Source organism: Sciurus vulgaris (assembly GCF_902686455.1).
Source record: "Sciurus vulgaris genome assembly, chromosome: 1".
NCBI classification, from domain to species: domain Eukaryota; kingdom Metazoa; phylum Chordata; class Mammalia; order Rodentia; family Sciuridae; genus Sciurus; species Sciurus vulgaris.
In genome coordinates this window covers 115,765,705-115,792,266 of record NC_136461.1, presented here as the reverse complement: position 1 = coordinate 115,792,266, position 26,562 = coordinate 115,765,705, and the positions used below count along the sequence as shown (strand labels likewise).

The window sequence follows — 26,562 nt, the reverse complement described above, 5'->3', positions numbered from 1 at the left end:
AAATTCTATTATGAAGACAGAATAAACACTGGTCAATTAAGACCCAGGGGGAAAAAAGTAAATTCGGCTTATTGGTTGTTTTGTAAATTGGTTGTTCAGTGAATTGGCCATTTGGCAAATTGGCTTTCTGCAAATTGGCTGTTAGGAAATCAACCTCAACCTGCTTCTCCAGAAAACACTGCAGAACTCAGGCCCAGGCTGCCTTCAAGCCTGTCCAGGATGGGACTGCACTTGTGCCCTCTGTTTTCTACAAGTTGTAATGACTGGGACATAGTTCTTACAGGAAACTGGAACTAAGCCTAGCCACTCATATAGGAAGAAAAAGTGAGAGTGAACCTGAGGGCCCCTCTTTGGGTCCCAACTCAGTGGAATCCGAAAGCAGGCTAGTAGCTGAGCCACTGTGCTGATCAGAGCCACGCCAGCAACAATCAGGTGCTGCACTCAAGACTGAGCTAGCAGAGTACAGGTAGCTTAAGTGTCAGGATTTAATGCACAAAATCACAGGTTGTATAGGTGTCACCTTGCAGAGTGGTTATGAGATTAAATGTACAGGAACTGGTTATACATGTAGAATATTCTACACAGGTCTGGTAGCCATTGTTGTTGGTATTGTTTTGACATTATTACTGGTGTTGTAGCTTTATGTATAATAGCATCTACTAACACAGTGCCCAGACTATACAGATAATTGAAAAATACAACTTCTTTTCTTTCATTTACTGAATAACTTTGGGTCTGAGCACTTAACCACTTTTGGAGCTCTCTTTCTTTTGGGGCCACCTGAGGCATTTCTTACTTTCTTGGAACTTGAAAAGCCAGTTCTAGTCACCAACATCAATAGAATATATATCAGCATAAATATAGCTGCAGAACACCATTCAGCCAGTTGAGTAGCGCCACTATTCTGTCTCCTGAAATCCTAATAGGTTATCAAAGCAAGTAGGATAACATGGGAAGACCCCATCAATTCCAAAAATTAATATTGCAAGGGTAGCAGTTACTTCAGTGGTAAAAAGTTGAAAAGAACAGCTGGGTGCAATGGTGCACACCTGTAATCCCAGTTGCTGTCTGAGGAAGGGTGAGGCAGAAGGACCACAAATTCAAGCACAGCCTGGACAATTTAGGGAGACACTCAGTCTCAAAATAAAAAATTAAAAGAGCTGGGGTTGTAGCTCAGTGGTAGTGTGTCCCTGGGTTCAATCCCTTGTACTACAAAAAAAAAAAAAAAAAGAAAGAAAGAAAGAAAAATACCCCCCCACACACACACACAAGCAGCCAGTAAATTTATGCCTACCAACTCTATGAATTGCTTAGTTTTCTAAGAGGCAGGATAAAAACGTATCTATTTATATACATATCCTCTTCAAAAATAATGCACTAGGACTTAAAAATAACTTAGCACTTTATTACTTTCTCTGATAATATGTTACGAGTTGTCTAAGGAGCACAACAAGCACAGGCAGTACGCATCTATTGCTGGAATTTGCAGACATTTCACTTTATGTAGGGAGATGAACCATCTAATTGGATGTAGCCCATATGTGTACTAGAGCCTGTTTATAGGAAATTACAGACTCAAAAACTGTTGTCATAAATACATGTCCCTGCACACAGTGAGGTTAAACAGAAAAATCCACAACAAATCAAATTAATAATTACAAAACCAGACTAACCATTATTTACAGTTAAAACAGCAAGCAATGATAAAGTGTCCTTCCCCCTGATGGGGCAAGTCCAGCCCCCTGCAGACGCATATGGAGTTGCAGCTGCAGGGATGCTGAGTGAGGGGCCTCCCGAAACACTTTTTTATTATACATAACTCTAGATCATTTAGGCCATCGTTAATAAGTAGACCTAAGTGGTATGTACTAGAGGCGCTGTATTTGGGGTCACTTCACGGCCCTTGGGGAGGTTAGCCATCCTGCATAGGAAGATACCTACCTTGGGAGAGGACCATTCACCTGTGTGTCCCTGGTTGTCTTCATACAAAGGGAAAACCCTGGAAGGGTAGACACTAATGAATTAAAAATGGAGGAGTAACGGTGATTTTATTGTGTTTACTTGTTTATATTTTCTGAAAACTTGTGCAAAAATTAGATATTACTTTTGGTTAATTTTTAAAAGAGCTTCATCCAACTCCTCCAGTTCCACCTCCTTACAATAGAACAGCACAAAGATTTCAGTCGCCACCTCCCAGCCCTAGGGGAATTAAAACAATTACTGAGGAGGAGGAGATGAAAAGTTTATGAATAAGACTCTTGGCAGTTACCTGAGCTGCTAAGATTAAATGACAATAGCAGTTCTTTCAAGGCATAAACTGACCATCTTTTAGAAAAGAAATCTCTCAGCTTCAGTGCTCTATCCTATGTTAGATTAAAAAGTGTGGGGAGCAGCAGTACAGTTGGGATGGAAGCACTTCTGGATCATTCCTGAAGAAGGGTTAAAGACTTTCAGATTATTTACCCAGAAGACAAGAAAGCAGGTAAGACCTAACTCATGTTATTTCAATGAAAAAAAGAACATGGGGAAATGGGCTGGAATCGCTTCAGGAAGATTTGGGGTTTTTTTGTTTGTTTGTTTGTTTTTTACCTTTTAAAATTGTGAAATACTCACATGCACACACACAAATATGAATAAAATATAAATATATAACAATGAATTACTGGAAAGCAAACATAGCTAGTTACTACCCAATTCAAGATCTAGAACATACCCAGCACCCAGAATATTCCTTCCCATTCAAAACTCCTTTTTCCTCTCTACAGGTAAACCATCCTGTCTTTTTGCAGTGCATATCACAGTTTAGTTTTGCTTGATTTGGAACTTTACTTAAATGGAATCTTATATAATGAGTCTATGGCTCCTCTCAATAGCATTTAGATAATTACCCTCTTATTGTTTGTAGCTGTGGTTATTTCACTTGTGCTGCTATACAATATTCCATCATAGGCATATACCACCATTTATCCATTTTACTTTTGATAGACATTTGAGTTATTTCCAGCAGTTTGGGTGCTATTACAAATAATGCAACTATGGATTTCTTATATGTGTGTCCTCCTCTAGGAGTGGAGTGGCTCAATTGTGGAGTGTGTATATTCACATCTTTCCTAAATGAAAGCAAACTGGCTTCCTGCAGTGACAAGTTGCTCTTTGTCCTTAACTCCTACCTAGTCTGACCCAATGGTTAATGATGCCTTTTGGGTAGATGGGCAGTAACTCACTGTGGCTTTACTGAGCATTTCCCTGATGTAATGAGATTGAGCACCTTTTCATACGTTTATTAATACTTCTAATTTTCTCCTGTGAAGTTTCCCAGTGTTCTTGCCCATTATTTTACCTGCTGAGTGCTCTGTCATTCATTTCAACTAACCAGCCCTCTAGGGGTCACCATGCAATATAGGGATGTATAAAATATGTTCCCTGCACCCGGAAGATCTGACACTGTAAAGGCGAATATATTAACAAGTAGTGCATAATGTTGGGACCATTGTTGAGGCACCCATCACCTCCCCACACCTCCCCACTGACTGACAACTGCAGGAAGGGGCTCTTATTTGTGTTTCACACACTGGCACACATTAAGTAGTAAAGTTTTGTTAAATGACTAAGGAATTTTCAGAGGAATGTGAAAGTGCTCTTTTAGGCCTAAGTGCTAAGTAATGGACAAGCACAGAACAGGAACCAAGAAGTGAACCAGCTGCCTCATTGCCCATCCTCCTCCTGGATTGGAGGACCTCCCTAGAAGGCAATATTTGAAGCAGATTTTGAAAAACTGCTTCAACAGAAGAAGTGCATTCTAGATCAAGGAACAGAATGTGCAAAGACAAAGAAGGAAGAAAGAGCATTGCCTTACAAGAGTATGAAATTTGGAGTGACTGACAGGTTAGATGAATTAGAGGACAGTGGTGACAGGGCATCAGCTGGAAGGGACATGAATTTCAAGCAGTGGAGATAAAACAGATTAAATACAGAAAAGGGAATTTTTGGGGCTGGGGATATGGCTTAGCGATTAAGAACCTCTGGGTTCAATTCCTGGTACCAAAAAATAAAACAATAAATTTTTAAAAGAGAAAGAAAAACGGGAATTTCTCACGGGGTGGGTGGTGGGGAAGAGAGCTGTTGAGCATTGGAAAGGATCTAGAGATCTTCTCCTTGGAGTTAGATACAAAATTAAGTAATTAGATAAGTTGGACCATAAAATCCATTGTTTTTCTCCTTCTAGACAACAAAGGTAATGGTGTAACTTCAGCGAGTTAAAAAAAAAAAAAAGTGTGAGCTTTCGGAAGTCAGATCCAGTTTAGCGGCAGCATGACCATAGCTAAGCCTCAGTTTAACACCTGTAGGGTGACAACAGTGCCACTCTCGCAGAACTGATGCACGTTAAGTCCTTACCCCTTGCCTGGGAAGAGGCAGGTTATGATGTAGGTCCTAAATTGTTCCCTGCTGCTGTTATCTTTATCTTGCAATTTCTACTGGCTGGTGGCCACTAATTACAGTTGGTAATATGGTGGGAGCATTAATAAACAGTCCACAGTGGGGACGTTAGTCCATTGAAGAGACCCTCCCACCCCCCCAACCAGAGACCCACGGAGTCACATTCAGGCCGCCCCCGGGGAGGCTGGACAGACCCCTGACCGCTTCTCCAGTGCCGCGTTTCGCTTTCTTCTCGGTTTTCCTTTTGCTGGGAGCCTTGTGTTCCTTAGGGGCCCTGTGAAGCTGGGCAGAACGTTCGGCCGATTTCCTAAAGAAAGGGCACCTCCCGGGTTCTGATGCAAGGAAAGGAATAGACGGACAATCGGTATGAAACCAGGCGCCGTCGCTAGCCTTGCCCAAACCCCTCCTCTCCGCGCAACTTTCGGAGGGGGAAGGCTTTCCGAGGAAACGAAAGCGAAATTGACCCGGAGCCATCTTGCGGCCCTGCGCACTGGCGGGGGCGGGGTTCGCGTCGCCTGGGGGCTCCGGGTGCTTGTGCGGTGGTCTGGACGTGGGCCAGCTGGGCGATGCCTGGGGGTCGCCATGGATCCGCGGCAGGTAAGCAGTCCTACTCCAGACTCGTCCTGCGACCCCGCGGGCGTTCGCGTTGTAGAGCGTGACTCGGGCGAGTTGTGTTTCCTTTTGCCAAGCACAATTGCTGTTCCGGGATTCGTATCAAGTCAGTTAATTCTGCCGCGTGGAGCGGAGTGCGGAGGAGGGCTTGGGGACATAATGCCCCTCGCCTGAGCAGCAAGACCCCAGCCCCATGTCACTTTCTGCTAGGGCTCTTTTGCTGGCCCCCCAGTCTCGCTCTAGCTCCACTTGAGCAACTTTCTTTACTTTTAGCAGCCCTCCTCTCTGCATCCTTTGCACCTCCTGAAGGCCGTGGCAAAACTAAAAATAGCCTTTAATAACCTGTAGGAGGACGCCTGTAAAGCCTTATTCATCATAGCTAAAAACTGGAAAAAACAAAACACAGATGTCTTTCAACAGATTAATAAACCCGATAGATCCTTGCAATGGAATATGGCTCAACGGTTTAGTAAGGAATAACACTTTCGTGCAACGTGGATGTTGTTACAGTCTTAGTATACAAATGTGGTATACCAAGAAAAAGAAGCCAGACTCAAAAGGTTTCTTTGTCCATGTACATGGCATTCTGGAAAAATGAGGCTATAGGAACGGAAAACAGATGTCTGCCAGGGGGAAGAGGTTGACAGCAGAGGGACATGAGAACACTTTTCAGGGAAGTAAAAGTGCTCTATGTCTGTCTGCCTGCCTTTCTTTCCTTCTTTTTTTGTTGGAACAGAGGCGTGAATGCAGGACCTCAGGCATGCTAGGCAAGCACTGTCTCACTGAGCTGCATCCCTAGCCCTTTTTAATTTTTTTTTTTTTTTTTGGTCAGTGTCTCTGCTAAATTGCCCAGGCTAGTCTTGAACTTGCAATCCTCTGCCTTAACCTCTGGAGTAGTTGGGACTACAGACTTGTGCCACTCCTCCCAGCATTGAAGTGTTCTGTATCTTCATTGTAGTGGTAGTTGTTAAAACTCAGAGTTGTACACTAAAAAGCATAAATTTTACTGTATGCAAGTTATGCCTCCATTTATAAAAAGCTGTTATGTATACATATTAATATATATACATATATTTTTTTAAATCCCTTCTGAGGGATGTACCTTCTGAGGGTACATCTGAGGATGTACCTCGATGATAAGAGCACTTGCCTAGCATGTGCAAGGCCCTGGGTTCTGTCTCCAGTACCAAAAAATAAATAAGGCCCTTTAAAAGGATTAGGGACTCCTGACTTGATGAAAAAGCATTTCTTCACACATACCAAAGTATGAGCTGTGGAGCCCATGTGGTAAAGGTGAGGGGCTTTATTCTCTTAATGCTAAATGTACAAGGCCAAATTAAAATGAAATCCAGGAGGCAGTGCACGTTAGATGACTTGTTACGCAGTTTGCACAGTAAATAGGCATGAAGCGGGAGAGGGGTGAAATTGGGGGTTTAGGAAGGAAGGACCACTGTAGGTTGGTTTCCCACTTCTTCCTCTCACTGCCATTGGTGGTTATCTACATGACTGTTCCAAAGTGGGACTTGGGTTTTAGGGTGCTGAAAGGGGTAAGAAGACAAAGTTAATAATCTTCCCTCTCCCTCTAACATAATTTCGCTAAAATACCTGTTAACAAATTCAAGTATCATTTCTTCTTTTCTCTGAATTCATTCTAGCTTGCACACATGTACTTTGTGTATGTGCATGTACACACATGTGAGTTTCCCTTATTTATAAGAGAAAAATAATGTGTATGTACTCTGCAACTTGCTGCTTTGTTGTTTCATTCAACACATTTTTCCTAAATTTTCTCTAGGTGAATACAAATAGATCTAAAACATACATGTGCGTACACACACACTATGGATTGAACCCAGGGGCACTTTCTACTGAGCTGTATACCCAGTCCTTTTTTTTTTTTTTTTTAAACACAGGGTCTCACTAAGTTGCTGAGGCTAGCCTCAAACTTGCAATCTTCCTGCCTCAGGCTCCTGAGTCACTGGAATTACAGGTGTACATAGCACCTTGGCCATATTTTTTAAACTTTTCCATAGCATGAGTGTATCATAATTTATTCAACCCTTTTTTTTTAGGTGAACACTCAAATATTTGCCAGATTTGGATAAGAGTAGCAGTTTAACTCTAGAAAGCAGCTAGTAGAAACTGATTTAACCACTTCAAAATGAAGTTTCTTTCTCCAAAGGTACTCAAAGAAAACCCCTAAAGTCCCCATAATTAAGCTCAGTCCCCATAATTAAGCTCTGTCCACACAGCATCTCTGTCCCTAGCAATATATGGGGGACAGAGGTATAATAACAGGAGAGGACTGGGATCATGGCTCAGTGGTAGAGCGCTTGCCCAGCGTGTGTAAGGTACTAGGTTCAACTCTCAGCACCACGTATAAATAAATAAAAATAAAGGTCCATGAACAACTAATAAATAAATAGAACCTGTCTTAGAATAAAAAAGGACTTGGGATATAGCTCAGTGGTAAAGCATCCCTGGGCTCAATCCCCTCTCCCCCCCCCCCAAAAAAAAAAATAAGAGGCTAGGGGAGGAGTTGTGGGGATGCTGCATTCACGCATTCATGTTGGTTGCTTGGTGGTTAACTTTGTGCCAGGCGCTGGTGACTGTAGCATCGTCCCTGTCCCCCAGGAGCTCACTGTGGAGTCAGCCACAGCCTCCATCAGTACTGTGTCTGGAGTGGAGGTGTGATTTCTAGGATACCCGACATTGTTAATTACCTTTCAGATTCACTGTCTGTGCCATGCTTTTTTTTTTTTTTTTTTAAATCTAATAGCTATGATAAAAAGCAAATGGTATACCAGGTGCTGAGTGGGAGGAGTTCCAGGAGAGGAAGCTCTGGGCTGAGGGAAGTGGGAGTCAGGAGTCTCCTGAAGAAAGTGGCATTTAGGAGATTTTTAAGGAAAGGGTCAGTTGTGCCAGGTGGCAGCAGAGGGAAGAGATGCCACGTTGGTTTGGCGTGTAGAGGAGTAGAATGATTTGAGTTTTCTGTTTCTGTCTGAGTAAGAGGTAATGATGAGGGGCTGGAACTGGAATGAGACACCTTTCATACAGAAGTAGTATACCAGGCAGGCCATGGCGACCGCCTGGTTAGATGGGGGAGGTGAGGAAGGAGGATAGGCAGAAAGGGAAGGAGACTCGGGTCCCTGGCCTTAACCTACAAGGATGATGCCATGAACAGTGATAACAACAGGAGAGGAGGATGGCTTTGAGGGAAATGATAAATTTGGTTCAGAACAGCATTTGAGATAATGGCAGGATACCTGAGTGGACAGATATCTAGGTAATTGGAAAATCAGATCTTAAACTTTGGTACAAAGTGGTAGCTAGAGAGAGATGTGAGTTGCTTCAGAGGGCTAGCTTAGGTTGAGGAAGTGGATGAAATCAACCTAGCGAACAAAATATAAAAGAAGAACTCCTTAGACAAACCGTGGGGACTGATTATATAGAAAGGAGCAGGAGAAGGGAACAGAGATGGAAAAAGAGATATGAGAGGAGATCTTTGATGCTGTGTCACCAAATCTCAGAGGAGAATTTTGTGAAGAAGAAAGCTTAATCTACAGTGAACCAAAACAGGTTTGTTGAACTGAATTGACCAAGCAGTGTGAAGACCCAACCAATGTTCAAGAGAAGGGATGTATAAGGACCTGTTAACACAAATCATTGTACTCCATTACCATATGGAAGCTTGGGCAGAGAAAGAGCTCCCAATGGGTGTTGGGGAGAGAGGCAAACTGACCGTGAGATCCAGGCAGGATGAGGGAGTGTCTGGAGCCGGGTGGAGAGTGGTAGGTAGCTCCAGTGGGGTCATATAAGGAACAGGCTCCCCCAGAGTTAGGAGTGGAAGTTGTAGAAACGTGGGAAAGCTGCCATCAGAAAGGAGCAGGAGTCAGCAAGCTGCAGCCCTCAGCCAAGTCCTTGATTTGTGAATGAAGTTTCTGGTAAAGAAATTGTCAATAACAGTTTACCTACTGTGCGTGGATGCCTTGCACTATAGTGGCAGAGCTCTCTGGCCCTTTTCAGGCAGTTTCCCAGCCACTGGAAAAGAGTTTCAGGGTTGAAGGGTCAGTGGTGGCTTGGGTTAGCATTAATGGTGATATTGAAGGGGCAGCTGGACAAGCCAAACGTGCCTGTAAATAGGAGATGGAGGCCACTGTCGTAGAAATTAAGGAACCCTACAACCAGAATTTCAAAAGAGTGATTAGCAAAAATGCTAATGTCCCCTACTTGGGACAGGGATGTGGAGAAGTAGAAAGCAGCAGCTATTGAAGAACAGGGCACAGCTGCCCATGGAGCCTTGAGGAGAATCAGAGGAAGGGGCATAAGCATGAGCTGCTGCCCCTCCCAAGTCTGCAAGCCCTGGGGAAAGGAAGCAGAGTGCTTGCGGCCACCCCCAGCTCCATGAGTAGCTCCTGCCTGCTCCACTCCAGTGAACAGCACTGGCGAGAAGAGGAGCACTGGATTGTGGGCAGCTTGGGATGGGGCCATAGCTGTTTCATCGCAGTAAATCTACGGAGACCTGAGAATTGGGGGTCTCTTGTGCCCCAAACAACGGAGTTCAGAAGGAAGGGCTATGGAGGCAGCAATTGGGAGGTAGCAGGAAGGTGGGAGGCTGGCCGAGGTGGTGAGGAAGGGACCCTGCCAGCTCTATACATTCCAGTGAGCCTGGCTATTTGGGCAGAAGTACCAGGTGTCCCTCCCAATCCCAAACTTTGGTACCACGCTGAAGAGCACGGACAGTGCCATTTTTATGAGGACACTTTCCAGCTCCCCTAAAACCAAATTCTGGTCCTTCTGGGAGGGCAGTGATAAGCAGGTGACCCTCCGCAGTCCCTCTCCTTTCAATAACCCAGAATGACTGGGGTTCATTTTTGTCCAATCAGCTTAAATTTCTCCTGATGTCATAGGCATTAGGTGACAGATTTTAGAGACAAGGGGGCCAATGTGGTGGGAACCCTGACTCATGGAGGGATGACCTTGACTTTGTCCCATTCCCCAGCCCCCTAACTCCCTTGCTTTTTTAGGGTTCTGGTTTTGCTTTTAAGACAAAATACAATTTGTTTGTTTTCTGATTTTTTAGAAGGGTAATTTTTGGAATTGGTGGACAGTTTCCTTCTCAGTCCTCTAAAATTCTATGGAAAAGGAAGGACTAAGTTAGGTCTCTGGAGAGGCTAACGCTGAGTCATTTTAACCCCTACTGGGTGCCCTGTGTGTTCTGCCTCCTGTTCCCTGTTTGCCATTGGTGGGCCCCTAGGCAGTCCTCAGGAGGTGGCTAAGTCACCCTGGCTAGGTCATGAGCCCGTGACTCTGTCTCCTTCTCAGCCCCTTAGAAATCAGGAGCATCTACCTCCCACTGCAGCCTTAGTTCACTTCTCCCCTCCCTCTCATTCCACAGGGGTGTTTCTTCAACAGACGCTGCCCCCGCCCCAGTCAAGGATATGAGCACAGCAAGGCCAGACAGCAGCAGCCTTGGCAGGAATCTCGCACTAATAGTTTCCGGCTTCAGCAAATAGAGTTCCTCGAGGGGCGGCTCTCAGAAGTGCCCCTAACTGGAAAGCAGACACCATCCCTGCCACCACCAGTATTCCTCCCAGGACACTGGCCAAGGTTTCCGGGACCACCTGTTGAAACCAGGCAACCTGAGATCTGGGGTGCCTGTAGCGGCGTGCGTCTCAGAAGTCAGGGGCTCCAGGTAGTGTCTCAGCTTCCTTTGCCAGCTGGCAGGAGTCTGCCATGGAGAGGTGTTGACAGGCTTTCCTCACGCTTCCAGGAGCTGAACATCAGCCAGGATCAGGAAAAAAGGATCTTAGAGTTCTTAAAGGAGCTCGGGGAAGGGAAGGACACCACAGCGCGAGAGCTGGCCAGGAAGCTCAGGATTCCGAAGAAAGAAGTCAATCAAACTTTATATTCTCTGGCGAAGAAGGGTAAGCTGCAGAGGAGGCCAGGAATACCCCCTTTGTGGAGCATCACAGTCTCTGTTCAGGCCTGGAGCCAGCCCAGCGAAGTAGCAAAACCTGACATTCATAGGGGAGCCCCAAACTCAGAGCCCCATTCAGAATCTGAAGAAAGTAGCCCCACATCTGATTTAGAAGAACCTCCTGAGCCTTTTGACATGGCTGAGATCAAGGAGAAAATCTGTGACTACCTGTTCAATGTGTCTAACTGCTCTGCCCTGAGTCTGGCTAAAAATATTGGCTTCACCAGAGCCCGAGATGTAAATGCAGTGCTGAGTGACTTGGAAAAGCAGGGTGATGTGTACAGGAAAGGGGCAATTCCCACATGGTACTTGACAGACAAGAAGCGTGAGAGGATGCAGATCAAGAGAAATACACATAGTGCTCTTGCAGCCACTCCGGGTGCTGTCCCCGAGACCAACAGAAACACAGCATTCCCCACCTATCACCTACCACCGTCAAATGCCTCAAACAGCATGATGACCACAGAAAAAGTGGAGAATGGGCAGGAACCTATCTTGAAGTTAGAAGGTAGACAGGAGCCCAGACCAGGACCAATGAAACTGAAACCACCTGTTTATCACAACGGCCCCTCTAAAGCAGGGTATGTTGACTTTGAAAATGGCCAGTGGGCCACAGATGACATCCCAGATGACTTGAATAGTATCCATGCGGCACCAGGTGAGTTTCGAGCCATCATGGAGATGCCCTCCTTCTACAGCCATGGCTTGCCACGGTGTTCACCCTACAAGAAACTGACAGAGTGCCAGCTGAAGAACCCCATCAGCGGGCTGTTAGAGTATGCTCAGTTCGCTAGTCAGACCTGTGAGTTCAACCTGATAGAGCAGAGTGGACCACCCCATGAACCTCGGTAAGAGACCACCCAGGAATCGCGCCTAGGGTTGGGATCAAGCAGTCTCACTCCTAACACAGTCTCAGCTGACTTGTGAGCAGTGCCCTTTGGTGGCCCCTCTTTTTTCCCTCTTCCTTTTCTGCCCTTTGGCTAAATCACCCTCAGTTGGCCCTTTCTCTGGATATTGAGCAAGATGATAGACCTTGAACCAGCCAGAATCTTGGCAGAGCAAATGTTGACTCTCGGCTGAAATGAAGCTTCCTTAGAACTCACTGGCTTTCAAAGCATCATATTATGCCTGCCCCTAAGGCCAGAGGTGATGGAAGACCTAATTTTCTTCCCACCTCCTCCTACGTATCTTCCCCTTCCCCTCCAACTTGAGTTCCTAAAAGAGGTATAGGACAGGCCCACCAAAGGGTAGGCCACACACACTGGATAAGGGTGGCTAATGCTGCAGGCAGCCCCAGGTGCACGCCTGCTCAGCCAGGAGGAAAAGGCCTAGCCTGCCTGCCTGCCTGCCTGCCTGCCTGCCTGTTAAAGGTGGTAGTCTAATTTTAAACACCTCCTCTGCACAGAGGTGGGCTAGTACTTGTTAAGAAGCACCTGAGCTAAGTAATTAGAAATTCCTTCAGACAGCTGGCTGGGCCTTGCATTCTTGGTCCCACAGTCCAGAGGACAGATTGAAAAAGACAGATGGGCTCAGAGAGGACCTAGCAGAGAGCTGGAGCCATTGACTCTGTCTGAGTGGCAGCAGGCTGCTGCTAGACAGAACCAGCGAGAATGGGAAGAATGCCACCAACTTTTATGTAACTTTTAATGTGTCCCTTGTCAACGACAGGGACACATTCTGAGAAATGTGTTGTTAGGTGATTTTGTCGTTGTACGAATCTACAGTGTGCTTACACAAACTTAAGACAGCTGTGATGTCACTAGGCAATATTATCTTATGGGACCACTGTTATATTACGTGGTCCATAATTGGCCAAAACATTGTTGACCAAAACATTCTTATGTGGCTGGTGACTAAGGATTCCCAGCTTTGGTCCTTGGTCTTTATCTGACTGTCTTAATGGCACCAAGTTGGCATTATGGGGGAACTGTTAAGAAAAGGGGTATGCCTGTCCTAAAGCTGGCAGGGCCAGGTCTGTTTTGTCTCTGTTCTGGATAGTGGCTGGCAGGCTGTCACTCTTTATTTTCCCACCACCCCCTTCTCCAGAGTTGGGGGACAGCCATTTTTGTGGTTAATCATTTTTTGAACTTTAGCTATACAAAACGTTGATGCCATGTGTAAGTATTTCAGAAGACCTAGGAAATAAGAAGTTTGACCTACTTTTTAAGATGAAATCCCAGATTGAGTGAAGACCTGAACAAATTTAAAAGCTTGAATATAAGAGGCCTGGGCTGAGTCTAGTGCCTATAACAAATGCTTTGGGTTTTCTTTATAACAAAGGAAATTCCTTCACCTCAGGCTTGGGAAATATTGAGACCTATAGGATGACTTAAAACAAATTTTAATAGTGAATTCTCTTTAGGGGAAAGTTAGGGACAAACAGTCCTGGTGGCTCGCCAGTCTTCCCCCAACCCGCATTACCAGCCTGCCTTTCCTCTGCCGCCGCAGTCTGGCAGGCCTCTGATAAATGGCAGGTGCCTGGAGAACAGGAGACTGGTCTGTACACACCTTTGCTATCTTTTTCCTTTTTTTCCCCCTTTCTTTGTGCAGTGCTGGGGATCAATCCCAGGGTCTCATGCGTGGTAGACAAGCACTGTGAAACTGATCCACATCCCTTCACTATCTTTTGGGACTTCCCTGAGGAGGCCAGTCCATCTTGTTGCTTTAGGATGAAGGCCTTTGGGTTGCTGACAAGACTACAATGGTAGGGGCTGGAGAGATAGCTTAGGTGGTAGAGTGCTTGCCTTGTAAGCACAAGGCCCTGGGTTCGATCCCCAGCACCCCCCCCCCCAAAAAAAAAACAAGAGAAAAAAAGACTACAATGGTGATTTTAGCCCATTACTTATTGTACAAAACTTAAAACATGGTGGGTCTCCCATGAGCAAGGTTCATATCCTCATTGCAGCTGTGCTTGCTTCACTGAGCTATGGGGACAGATCCCTGACTGCTTTGTTCCCTAAAAGAAGGGACAAGCTGCCAGGCACAATGGTGCGCATGCTGTAATGTCAGCAGCTCCAGAGGAGGCTCAGGCAGGAGTATCATGAGTTCAAAGCCAGCCCCAGCAATTTAGCAAGACCCTAATCAATTCAGTGAGACCCTGTCTCTAAATAAAATACAAAAAAGGATGGTGGATATGACTCATTAGTTAAGTGTTCCTGAATTCAATACTTGGTACCAAAAAAAGAAGGGACAAGCCAAGCCTCCACAAGTCCAGAAGCCCCTCAGTGTAGTGGAACACATGGGACAGAGATTTCTTTGGAAAGAGTAGAGGGATGGCCTAGCTTGGTGTTCACATGTCTAATTGCTCTCCACCAAGATTTAAATTCCAGGTTGTCATTAGTGGCCGAGAGTTTCCCCCAGCTGAAGCTGGCAGCAAGAAAGTGGCCAAGCAGGATGCAGCTCTGAAAGCCATGACAATCCTGCTTCAGGAGGCCAAAGCCAAGGACAGTGGAAAGCCAGAGGACTTATCCTGCTATTCCACAGAGAAAGAACCAGAGAAGGTAGGGATCCTTCCCACAGGTTGATTTCATCCCTCCATGTTTGAAGTGTTAGGATTTTAACTGACCCCCTAGAAGCAATCCTGGTCTAAAAGTCCTGGTCTCTTTTTCCAAGAGAGTTTCCTGGCCTTCCTCTACCCACCTCTCCAACCTGCTTGTCCTCTTCTCATTCCCAGCTCCCTCTTCTGCCCCCCTTTCACCCTAACTCCGTGTACACACTGTCAAACTTAAAAGAGACCAAAGGATTAGCATGTCCATCCTCTTCTCTGGGAAGATAATTTACCCTTTCTTGCCAAGCCTAGGAGATCCCCAGCAGCTCTGCTCTGGAAGGCCAGCCTTTAACATTCAACTCTCCAGAAGAAATTCCCCCATCCCCATTCCTTTTGCTGAGAAGGACTGACCAGTGTTGTCTTGGTTGTGTTTTTTGTTTTCCTTGTCTCATTTTCACCAGATAGCAGAGCCCCAGCCCACCACCACTTCAACACCATCCTTATTTTCTGGAAAGAGCCCTGTCACTACATTGCTTGAGTGTATGCACAAATTGGGGAACTCCTGTGAATTCCGGCTCCTGTCCAAAGAAGGCCCTGCCCATGACCCCAAGTATGTCCCATGAATCATGTCTCTGCTGACACTCTCAAAAAGAGAGACTCATCCTCTTCCTCAGAAATGGCAACTTATTTTCTCTGAGCAATTTCTTCTGCTTCAGTATGGAAGGGAGGCCCGCAGAGCCTGCCGTTTGGGAAGCAGAGAAGCTAGAATTAGGAGTTCAAAAGGACCAAGGACAAGGAGGGGTTTGTGGCTTGTAGGTCACTGCTGGTGAGACAGAAAGGTCTAGGACCTTCGTGGGCCTGAGCAGCTGTCTGAGAGACTATGAACTTACATGTTCAAGAAAAGGGTTCTGGAGGAAGGGAAAGTTGCATTTTGATAGGGGGGAGTCAGGCGAGAGATACTGGGGCAGCAGGTGGGTGAGGGGCACTGTCTATTCAAGGCAGAAATGACTATACAAACTGATATGTACAAGAGATTTTTTGTAGTAAGGACTGTTAGCCTAATAGGGTTAGGACAGTCTCCACAGTCAAAACCATTTGCTGCCTCCTTCCTTCCTCTCCTGTCAGGTTCCAGTACTGTGTGGCTGTGGGAGCCCAAACTTTCCCCACTGTGAGTGCCCCCAGCAAGAAAGTGGCAAAGCAAATGGCCGCAGAAGAAGCCATGAAGGCCCTACACGAGGAGGCAACCAACTCAATTGATGACCAGGTGAGGCATTTCTCCTGCTCAAGCACTACAGATCAATGTTAGCAACTAAGCAGGTCAGGATTACCCGTGAGTCTCTCAGAGTTTCTTCATATGTTTATGGTCCTTTTTGTTTGGCTAATTCTTCTTTAGTCTGGAGGTACGAACTCAGAATCACTTGACAACTTGGACTCTGGGATGCCCAACAAGATCAGGAGGATTGGTGAGCTCGTCAGATACCTGAACACCAACCCTGTGGGTGGCTTGTTAGAGTACGCCCGCTCCCATGGCTTTGCTGCTGAGTTCAAGTTGGTGGACCAGTCTGGACCTCCTCATGAGCCCAAGTGAGTGTTCCAGTCCCAGCTACAGCTGTGTGTTATCAGGTGGGGGTGATGTATCATCCCGGGAAAGAAAGAATGTGCAATGGCTGTCAGTGACAGGAAAGTCAAGTGAGGGAAACAAATCCAACCCTATCTGCACAGCCTCTTAGATGAAGTTAGGTCTGCCATCTTGAGAATAGTTACTCTTCCAGTGAGTATGATCCTTACATTTTTAATTTCTGAGAATACATGTGTACATAGAAAATCATTCAAACTAATCAAAGAAGTCTGCAAAGTCTTATTTCTATCCCAGATTTCTAGTTTCTCTCCCAAGACCTGCACACTGTTACCTTGAGTTCGTCTAGAAATTTCTATGCATAGCTAGCACTTTTTCCTCATTTTTTAAACAAAAAATAAACCTATAGCATACGTTCTGTTCAACACCTTCTACCAGTGAGTCTCAAGAGATAAATACAAATACATTGCACAGCTGCATGATATTTCATTGACTCAATGCTTGTAGTTTTAAAATTACTTAATAAGTAAGAGATACAACAGACCTTTTCTAAAATAGATACTGATGCACCACCACCTATTTAAGTAAATAAAATGTTGCTATTACCTGGGAAGCCCCTCATTAGCATAATTTGTTTAACCCACTTGCAGTGACATTTACGTTGCTTTGGTCACACTACTAGAAACACTCTTACCCTGAATTTCCTCATACTGTATGTTTTTGCTTACATCCTCAAATCTGTCAGTTGAAAATTTTTAGGAGTGAAATTTTGGGGCCATGGTGATGTGTGTTCTTTTAGGTTTTAAATTTTTTGTGTAGGTAATAGACTATTCAAAATTAAAAAAAGTATTTTAAAGTAAAAAAAATATATAAAAAGTTCAGTCTCCCTTGGGCCCAACTCTCATCTCATATCTACAACCCCCGTCAACATTGAATGACTGCATCGTATGTCTCTTGAGTATCTTTGTGTAAGTATAGGCAAGTGTGTCTCCCTCCCATTGGTTTCACATAGGCATTGATCTGTAGCTTGATTTTATACAACAATGTAATAGTATTATATAACCCTATATTCTTTTAATATAGCTATAAAGTGTATTGTTAGCATGTACATGGTTTAGTTAACCAGTCCCTCTTGGAGAGCTCTTGGATCATTTCCAGACTTCTGCTGTTATAAACAATGCTATAGCCTGTTTATGAGCATTCAGAATTTTAATATGTAAATTTATATAAATATGAATAATTTTCCTCCAACAAGATTACACCATTTTATGCTTCTACCAACAATATGTAAGAATGGCTCTTCCCTAACTCCAAGCCAGACTAGTATGATATCATTAAAATGTTTATCTTTGCCATTCTAAAATGGGAAAAAATGGTATCTCACTGCATTGTAAAGATTAATCTGTTAGGATATTTTTTTATTATTATTTACCATATAAATAGATCACAGGAGAGGAACCAGATAATTATCTCCAGGGATTCTAAAAAGGCATTTATAATATTCAGTGTCCATTCAGATTTTAAAAAATCAAGCTGTCAGTAAAATTAAAATGATTGAATACCTCCTTAGCATGATAAAAATACATTTGAAATAAAAAACCAGCATCTTATTTAATGATGAACCTAGAACTGTTCCCATTAAAATCAGGAGGGAGATGTAGTTGTCATTGTCATCATTATTAGACATTATTCTGGAATTTAGCCAGTGCCAGTCAAGAGAAAGAAATAAGTGTACATGCCAGGCACAGTGGCACACACCTGTGATCCCAGTGACTCAGGAGGTTGATGTGAGACCCTCCTACCTCTTCTCCTGAGTCACTGGAATTATAGACATGCACCACCATGCCCAGCATTGATAGACTTTTTTAAGTGTATATGGTTCATGTACTCTATCTTTAGTACAAGTTTGAGGCTAGCCTCAGCAACTTAACAAGGCCCTAAGCAACTTGGTGAAACCCTGCCTCAAAATAATAAAAATTAAAAGGTCTTGGGATATAGCTCAGTGGTAAAGCACCCCTAAGTTCAATTCCAAGTACCAAAATAAAAAGAGAGAAAGAGACAGAGGGAGGGAGGAAGGGAGCGAGCGAAAGAGGAAAAGGAAAAGAAAAGAAAAGAAAAAGATGTATATAAAGAAGAAAGAGGTAGTTAGAATGATTTGATTGTATACCTGAAATACACAAAAACTAAAGAAATACAGAGGCAGAGAATTGAGAAAAGTGGGAAGTTACAATGTAATATATAAGAATTAAGAGCCTATGTGTGGGCTGGGGTTGTGGCTCAGTGGTAGAGCTCTTCCTAGCATGTGTGAGCCAATGGGTTCCATCCTCAGCACCACATAAAAATAAATAAATAAATAAATAAATAATATAAAGTTTTTTTTTTTAAAGAGCTTATCTGTTTGCAGCAATAAGCAATTGGGAAATGTAGTGGAAGAAATTACCCTATTACAACAGCAGCTAAAAAGATAAACTACCTAGGCATAGCTCTAATAGGAGCAATATAGGCACAACATTAAGTTAAATGGTAAGGAAAGATATGAAGGGAGATTTGATTAAATGGGAGAATCTGTTATTAGATAGTTAAATTTTTTTAGTGTTTTGGTTTTTTTGTGGTGCTGGGGATCAAACCAAGAACCTCACACAGACTAGGTACATGTTCTACCACTGAGTTACACCCCCAGGCCAGGAAAATCTATTTTAAAGATAACAGCTGTCCCCACATTAATCTTCACACTTAATGTGGTTCCAGTAAAAACATTAATAGAATTTATTTTGGATGTAGAAAACTTGATTCTGAATTTCATATGAAAAATAAATAGGTAAAAATAGCTAGGAAATTCAGGAAAAAAAAAAAAAAAAAAGAATCCAGTGCCATGATAGGCAAGCACTCTACCACTGAGATACAGCTCCAGCCCCTATCAAATTTTAAAATAGTATTGTACTGTACATAGCTGGAAAGGTGCTTCAGTGGATCAGCTTGGAGCACCCAAAAAGTAAAGATAGATATAAATGGTATTTTTGTATGTTGTAAACATAAGACTTCAAATTAGTGGGGAAATGATGGGTTATTTAGTGATGTGGTGGGATTGCCAGCTACCCATCTTAAAAACAAAGCCAGACCTGCTTATCTGCCTCCTTCCCTACTCCTAAATTTTTACAGATCCAAGGTCTAAAGTAAAACAAATGAAATCAAACAATCACTAGATGGAAAGAAGGGATGTTTCTAGAATCTGCGAGTGGCAAAGCCTTTCCAAAGACACAAAACATAAAGTCATAAAGTAGAAAGCCTGGAAAATGTAACTGTAAGAAAAAATGGTGTGAAGTCAAAGGACTCCCTGAGAAAAAACACCACAATGCACCATAGTCCAAAGGCTAATTTCTGTGATATATGAGGGGTTGTAAAGAAATCCTAATGGAAAATCTCAGGAGGAAAGTAAGCATGTGAACTGTACATTCATAGGAAAAGAAATAGAATGAATTGCCAGGCATGGTGGTGCACACCTGTAATCCCAGCAGCTCAGTAGGTTGAGGCAGGAAGATCACAGGTTGAAAGCCAGCCTCAGCAACTTAGCAAGGCCCTAACCAACTAAGCGAGACCCTAACTCAAAATAAAAAATAAAAAGAGCCCCTGGGTTCATTTCCCTCGTACCAAAAGAGAGAGAGAGAGAAAGAAGAAAGAAAGACAATGAATTGTCAATAAACAAAAAGGTACACAACTTCATTTTGTAAATTAAATTTACACTTTGACAGTGTACTTACAAAACAGTGATGCACTTCATCATCTGCATTGTAGCTGAGCATAGAGTATAGTGCCTTCAGCCCAGCACTGCCACTCTGAATCCCCGACACACACATACAGCGCATGATGTATGTGCAAAGGTTTTTGATGCAGCATTGTTTATAGGAGCCAAAGGCTTGAAATGGTCTCAAGTGCCATCATTTGCAGATTGGTTAAGTCAACTATAGTACGTCCCCTCTAAAGAGTACTGAACAACCATGTAAAAGAACAATATGTTTATATGAAACCACCTCTAAAGACCTGGATTGCAGAGTTAAAGTCACTGTGTAAAGTAGGGGAGAGATGTGGTATTTAAATTTTCAAATTAAAAAGAGCCATTAAGGAGAAAAAGCTCATGAAAATGGCACCTTGTTATACATTTATCTGTAATAGTAACAACATTTATTTATTCATGTTTATATGTGATTTGCATTTACTTTTATGTGAGATACCTTTTCTGTCCTTATCCAGTTTTCTTTTGGATCATTACTGTTTATTAGCATGTTAGAGCTTTTAACATAATACAAACCTTAGCCCTTTGGCCAGCATAACCCAATTTAGAACCCTGAGACTAGGAAGGCAGAAAAGGTTCTCCACTGCCCCCTTGTGGCAGGATGCATTTGCCCATTGTTGAAGTCACCTAGGAAGGGGAGGTGCATTCTTTCCTGCTGTTTAACTGGTTCATATCCTTCATTCTCAGCAAACCTCCCAATGCCCCCACAGTACTGGGGATGGAACCCAGGGACACTGTACCACATTCCCGGCCCTGTTTATTTTTTATTTTGAGACAGGGTCTCACTAGGTTGCTGAAGTTGGCCTCAAACTTGTAACCCTCCTGCCTCAACTTCCTGAATCGCTAGAATTACAGGTGTACACCACCACGCCCAGCAGACCTCCTTTTTCTTTAAACTCACTCCTTTATACAAAAGTTTCAGTGTATTTCCTCTTTTTTTTTTTTTTTTTTTTTCTTTTTGTATCAGGGGTTGAACCTGGGGCACTCAACCACTGAGCCACATCCCTAGCATGTTATCATCATCATCATCATCATCATCATCATCATCCTCACCTTTTCCTCCATGCCCTTCACCTCCTTTAATCAAATCATCCTTTGATTGCCATCCCAAGTCCCCTCCTCTTGTCCCTTTCTCTAGTGTCAGCACTCCGATCTCAGCCACTATAATATTCTCTTACCTGGATCATCGGATGAGATATCCCCTCTGGTCTCTGTGCTGTATTCACTCAGCACATACCTGCAGAGGTCCTTCTATTAGTACAGGAGCCTGGTGACCAGCAGTCGCCTAAGTAAGCATGAGATCTTATCTATCCCAATTGTTACAAAGGGCTGGAGTTGCTGAGGGCAGTGACAATGTGTAGTGGCAGGGCTTGACTTAGGGATTGGGATGGACCCCCAAAGGAAGCTGAGACCCTAAGGGTGACTAAGAGAAAAGGTTCTCGGCAAAAGACACAGCACAGTTGGCCCTCCTTATCCATGGGTGCTGCATGCATCTGTTCAACCAAGCATGGATTGGAAATATTTTTTTAATTTGTTAATTATGTAATTTGAATCTGTATCTGTACTAAATACATACAGACTCCTACTTCTTGTCTTCCTTCCTTACACCTTACAGTGCAACACCTGCTTAGCTCTTATGCTGTATTAGATATTATAAGTAATCTAGAGATAGCTTAAAGTGGAGGATGTGCAGAGGTCATATGCAAATACTGTGAGTCCATTTTACGTAGGCTCTTGAGCAGCCTCAGATCTCAGTGTCTGTAGGGGTCCTGCATCCATTCCCCCTGCAGAGACTAAGGGATGACTACATCACTAGTCCCGTGGTTGGAGGAGAGCAGAGCTGGTTAAGAGATAGGAAGAGAGCCAAGGGTGAGCAGAGGGCAGGAGGGAAACCTGGTGTGGATGAGTGCAGAGTGCTCCGATGGACTGTAGGGTTGGCCTGTGGGTCAGTGCTTTTACCACAGAAGCCGTGGAGAGCCAATGAAGGTTTTCAGTGAAAGAGTCACTTTTTCTCTCCCCACACTTTGGCTCTGCTTTCCCAGCACTTGTCTACTTAATTTCCTTTCCTATTCTGAGAACCATTTTGAACCTTGGCCTCCAATTTATATCCACACCCCTGATCCTCACTCTGAACTAATAACCCCACTTCCCACTCCAGAAAATAACAATAAATCATGTAAGAAATGCTTTGTCTTCTCATTACCTCCCTACCTCCTCTGAAGCTCATATCTATCAGTAAGTACAAAGGAAGCATCCTTCCTCCTTCCCTTGAGTCCTGTGTGTCCCTCCCTCTCATCTACTCTAGGGCTTTCCCACTTCAGTCATCTCCCCTCCTCATCATCAACGGGATCATTGCCATCAGCCTGTAAACACACCCAACTTGTAGACACCTTCCCTTGACCCTGTATCTCCCTCCAGGAACCACCTCATTTCTCAGCTCCTTCACGACCAAGCCTCTCAGAACAATCATTCACACTTATTGTCACTTTTGCAGCTCATTCTGCTAAAAAGGCTAACCACCAGCCATGTGTGGTTATTGAGCACTTAAAATGTGGCAAGCTTGATTGAGGAACTGAATTATTATATTTAATTTTGATTAATTTAATAGTGTCATGTGGCTGCCATAGTGGACAGCACAACTCTAAAGGATTCAAATTACATAATTAACAAATTGAATCATTCACGTGTGTATGTATGTATGTAGAAAACATATGTGTGCATATATACATGGATGTGCCACATGTATAAAACTATGTATAGGAGTTCACATTCTTTTCAAAGACAGAGCAGTCATGAGATTCTCCTGGACCCCTTGGGCAAAGATCCTACCCAGTTTGTTCCCCACTCCCCAACCTCTTTTCATGCCACTGTCCATCTCATTCTGAACTTGGCCCACTGGCCAGGAGGGACCTGCCAGCATGGGCAAATAAAGGAGTAAAGACATCAGCTGCTTAGGATAACCAAAGAATGGTGAGAATCTCAGAGTGGTTGAACATGGAGACCAATCACGTTCAGAGCTGATACATCACAGAACTGAAGCCTTCGTTCTTGCACAGTTGGATTATCCAAAGCTGTGTTTCCAAGCAGTGGATTCAGATCTGGTGAAAGCTAGGATCTTAATACCTTGTCTGGTAGATTTCCAGGCTGCTTTGCTCTGTCATGCTCTTCCCTCTGGGATTGTGGACATCCCCCGCCAGGAATGGTGGGAGCCACCTCCCTGCTGCACTTGTACACTTCACTGTCATGAGAGCCCATGTGCCCCAGGTCCATGTCCCTGACCCAATGTCCATCTCAAGTCTGCCAGAAGTCCACAGATAACTCCCCAAGAAAGCTTGGTTCCCCAGCCTAATGCTGTCCTTGTTGTGATGATCTCTCCTGGTTAATCCTTGCAAGATAATCAGGAAGTGGAGGAGGAAATGGAATTGGGTACTTGAAAAATCAGGCAGTGTATTAAGTAAGTGATTCAAGTGGGAAGAAAGTTCTTTGCTTCTCATTTCTGCTCAAGTTAAGAAGAAAGTCCAAATTTCGTGTTAGTAGTTCTTTAAACCCTCTATTACTTCCTAATCTTCCTTTATAGTAAAGGCAGGCCTGGCTGGAGTCTTTGCAGATAATAGTATGGTATCTAGTCAGAATTTAGTCATATAATTGTATCACATTCAGTTGTATAGCCACCTTCAATTTATGGCAGATGGCACTGGTGTTCCATTTACAGTACTGTGAAATTTCCTTTTTAAATGTGTGCTGGGCACAATGGCATGCATAATCCCATCTACTCAGGAGAATGAGGCAAAGGGATCACAAGTTCAAAGCCTGCCTGAGCAGCTTAGTGAGACCCATCTCAAAATTTAGAAAAAGAAAGAAAAGCACTAGAATGTAGCTCGGGGGTTCAATCCCCAGTACCACCCCTCCCCCCAAAAAAAGTGTGTTCTTTTTTTAAGAATCAATTTAGAGAAAACATTAGTCCACAGGATATTTGGATCTAGCAAAAATCATGTTGTAATTCATGAATGACCAAAATCTAGGAAGTGCTACTTTAAAGAAACAACTGTCAAAATCAGAGGGTCCATATGTTTGCAAGACTGGCCACATTGAAAGCAAAACCAGCCCTTTCTGCAACAGCTTTCAAGGTCTTGTGTTTGTCTTTATCCTGCTTCTCATCCCAAAGGTTCATTTACCAAGCAAAAGTTGGGGGCCGCTGGTTTCCAGCCGTCTGCGCACACAGCAAGAAGCAAGGCAAGCAGGAAGCAGCAGATGCGGCCCTCCGTGTCTTGATTGGGGAGAACGAGAAGGCAGAACGCATGGGTTTCACAGAGGTAACCCCAGTGACAGGGGCCAGTCTCAGAAGAACTATGCTCCTCCTCTCCAGGTCCCCAGAAGCACAGCCAAAGACAGTTAAGACGTCTACTTTTGGTGCTATCTTTTTGTTTTGGGGGTGGGGTCTTGCTAACTCCTCTCTGGGTGGAGTTGGCTCATTACTAGCTGTCATGTGAATTGTCCCTTGGCTATACTCCTAGCCTCAATAGAGCATAACTGGGACACTAGATGTGAAAGGGGAAAGGTGACGCACGACTCCATTAGCACGTGATCTCCCTGCCCACTGTGAAGTATGGTGGACCCAGTCATGGCTACATGGTCCTCACACTCCCCCTGTCCCCACAGCTTCCTCTTACTGGCAGTACCTTCCATGACCAGATAGCAATGCTGAGCCACCGGTGCTTCAACGCTCTCACAAACAGTTTCCAACCTTCCTTGCTCGGCCGCAAGATCCTGGCTGCCATCATTATGAAGAAAGACTCTGAGGACATGGGTGTCGTGGTCAGCTTGGGGACAGGTGAGTGAGCACCTACCAAGCCATCGGCCTCCCACAGTGACTAGAAGCAGGTCCTTCTCACCCTCCCCTGGAGTCCATGTGAGCAAGTCCAAGGCAGGGGGAGGGTTGCACATCCCCATATCCTGATGTGACTGGGTGCGGTGACGCATGCCTATGGTCCTAGCCACTCAGGAGGCTGAGGCAGGAGGATTGTAAGTTCAAAGCCAACCTCAGCAACTTAGCAAGACCCTGTCTGTAAATTAAATACAAAAATGGGCTGGGGATGTGACTTGGTGGTTAAGTGCCCTTGGATTCAATCCCTGGTACCAAAAAAAGGAGTTTCACATTTTGGAGCACTTAAGAGTTACAAATTAGGGATGCTCAACCAGCAGCCTCTATGTATGCAAATATTCCAAAATCTGAAAAACTCCAAACTCTAAAACCCTCTAGTCCTGAGCATTTGTGTAAAGCACACTCAACCTGCATGTCATTTTAACTGCAGTCAGCTGAGTGGGGGTGGATCCTTATTCCCTAGGCAAGAGAATATGGGAACCAAGGAACTGACAAACTGAGGCTGTTTCTGCTTTCAAGTCTGAAAAACAAACTGCCTCCACCCAATTCACCATCATTTTTCTTTGATTATTCCTTTCTTGTTTTAAATCCTTCCCAGGGAATCGCTGTGTGAAAGGAGATTCTCTCAGCCTAAAGGGAGAAACCGTCAACGACTGTCATGCGGAAATCATCTCCCGGAGAGGCTTCATCAGGTGAGCAGGGTTGGAGCAGGCTGTGAGCAGCACCTGCTCTCTGCCCTGCCTCCCCTGCCCACCTGGGTGCAGTGGCTCCAACACAAGCCTTCCTGGTACCCCAGCAGACTGGCAGGTCCCTGAGGCAGCAGGGGTGTCCTTTGCTTTTAGCCCATGCACTTGAACCCATCTTAGAGAGCTGATCCCCTAAGACCCAGCTGCGTCCCACTCCTCAGCTGTTTCTAAGTCCTTTTCTGCGATCCTTCTTCTGCTAACTCTTCTCTATTCCCATTTTTGAAAGCAAAGTGACCTCTGGGTCCTCGGGGCCTTGGGGATGAGGCAGCCTTCCATCTCCATTTGAGGACCTATCAACAACCTCCATGTCCCTGCTAGCTTTCTCCTCTGGTTCACCTTTTCTTTAATTTATGAAGGGAGTAAGTTGGAAAGAAGCAATTGCCTCCTGTAGGCCTTGAACCAGTTTATTCTGCCCTGGAATCCCTGTAGTCACCATAGCAAAAAGCCTTTGGCAGAAACAAAACTGACCCAAAAGGCTAACTTTGCTTTGTGAAATGCGAAATCTCTCCGGGAAAATTCCCCACTACCTCTCGCCACCTGAGAAACTGGAAGGTCTGTACCGGGAAATCTTGTCCTCACTTGGGACTCGGATAGGGGTCAGATCATGGAAGCGTGATCTGCTCTCACCAGAATCAAACCTGCCTTCCTAACCACACTTTCTTTTTATAGGTTTCTTTACAGTGAGTTAATGAAATACAACTCCCAGACTGCAAAGGATAGTATATTTGAGCTTGCTAGGGGAGGAGAGAAGCTCCAAATTAAAAAGACTGTTTCATTTCATCTGTATATCAGGTCTGTACCGCCTCTGCTGCTGTCAGAACAGACCCTGCCAGGCTCCCGGGGTTGGGTATCCACGTGCCCTCCTGGCCCCATACAACAAGCCACACACTCCACTCTGTGTTCGAGGTACATTGCCCTGTGGAGAATGACTGTCGTACTCACAGCATCCCACGTAGGCTTCAGAAAACACCCCCAGCTCCAACCGCAGCAGACTTGGGCCCCAGGGCGTTGGAGGGAAGTTCACACAAGTGAGTTGTGACAGACACCCTGTG

General features: G+C 44.4%; 1 protein-coding gene across 2 annotated transcripts in view; it reads left to right on the top strand.

Moving 5' to 3' along the window:
• The first annotated feature begins 4,639 nt into the window (after positions 1–4,639).
• ADAR (adenosine deaminase RNA specific) overlaps positions 4,640–26,562 on the top strand; it is a 28,167-nt gene continuing 6,244 nt past the window's right edge. The window contains exons 1-10 of one of the 2 annotated variants that reach the window (XM_079141310.1): positions 4,640–5,034; positions 10,448–11,877; positions 14,346–14,529; positions 14,978–15,126; positions 15,642–15,780; positions 15,910–16,100; positions 24,048–24,195; positions 24,542–24,713; positions 25,363–25,456; positions 26,180–26,302. In XM_079141310.1, coding sequence (XP_078997436.1) covers positions 4,804–5,034; positions 10,448–11,877; positions 14,346–14,529; positions 14,978–15,126; positions 15,642–15,780; positions 15,910–16,100; positions 24,048–24,195; positions 24,542–24,713; positions 25,363–25,456; positions 26,180–26,302 — 2,861 coding nt within the window. In that variant the 5' untranslated portion in view covers positions 4,640–4,803. Of the gene's footprint in view, positions 5,035–10,447; positions 11,878–14,345; positions 14,530–14,977; positions 15,127–15,641; positions 15,781–15,909; positions 16,101–24,047; positions 24,274–24,541; positions 24,714–25,362; positions 25,457–26,179; positions 26,303–26,562 lie in introns of both variants that reach the window. The other variant, XM_079141309.1, reaches the window with a different exon arrangement.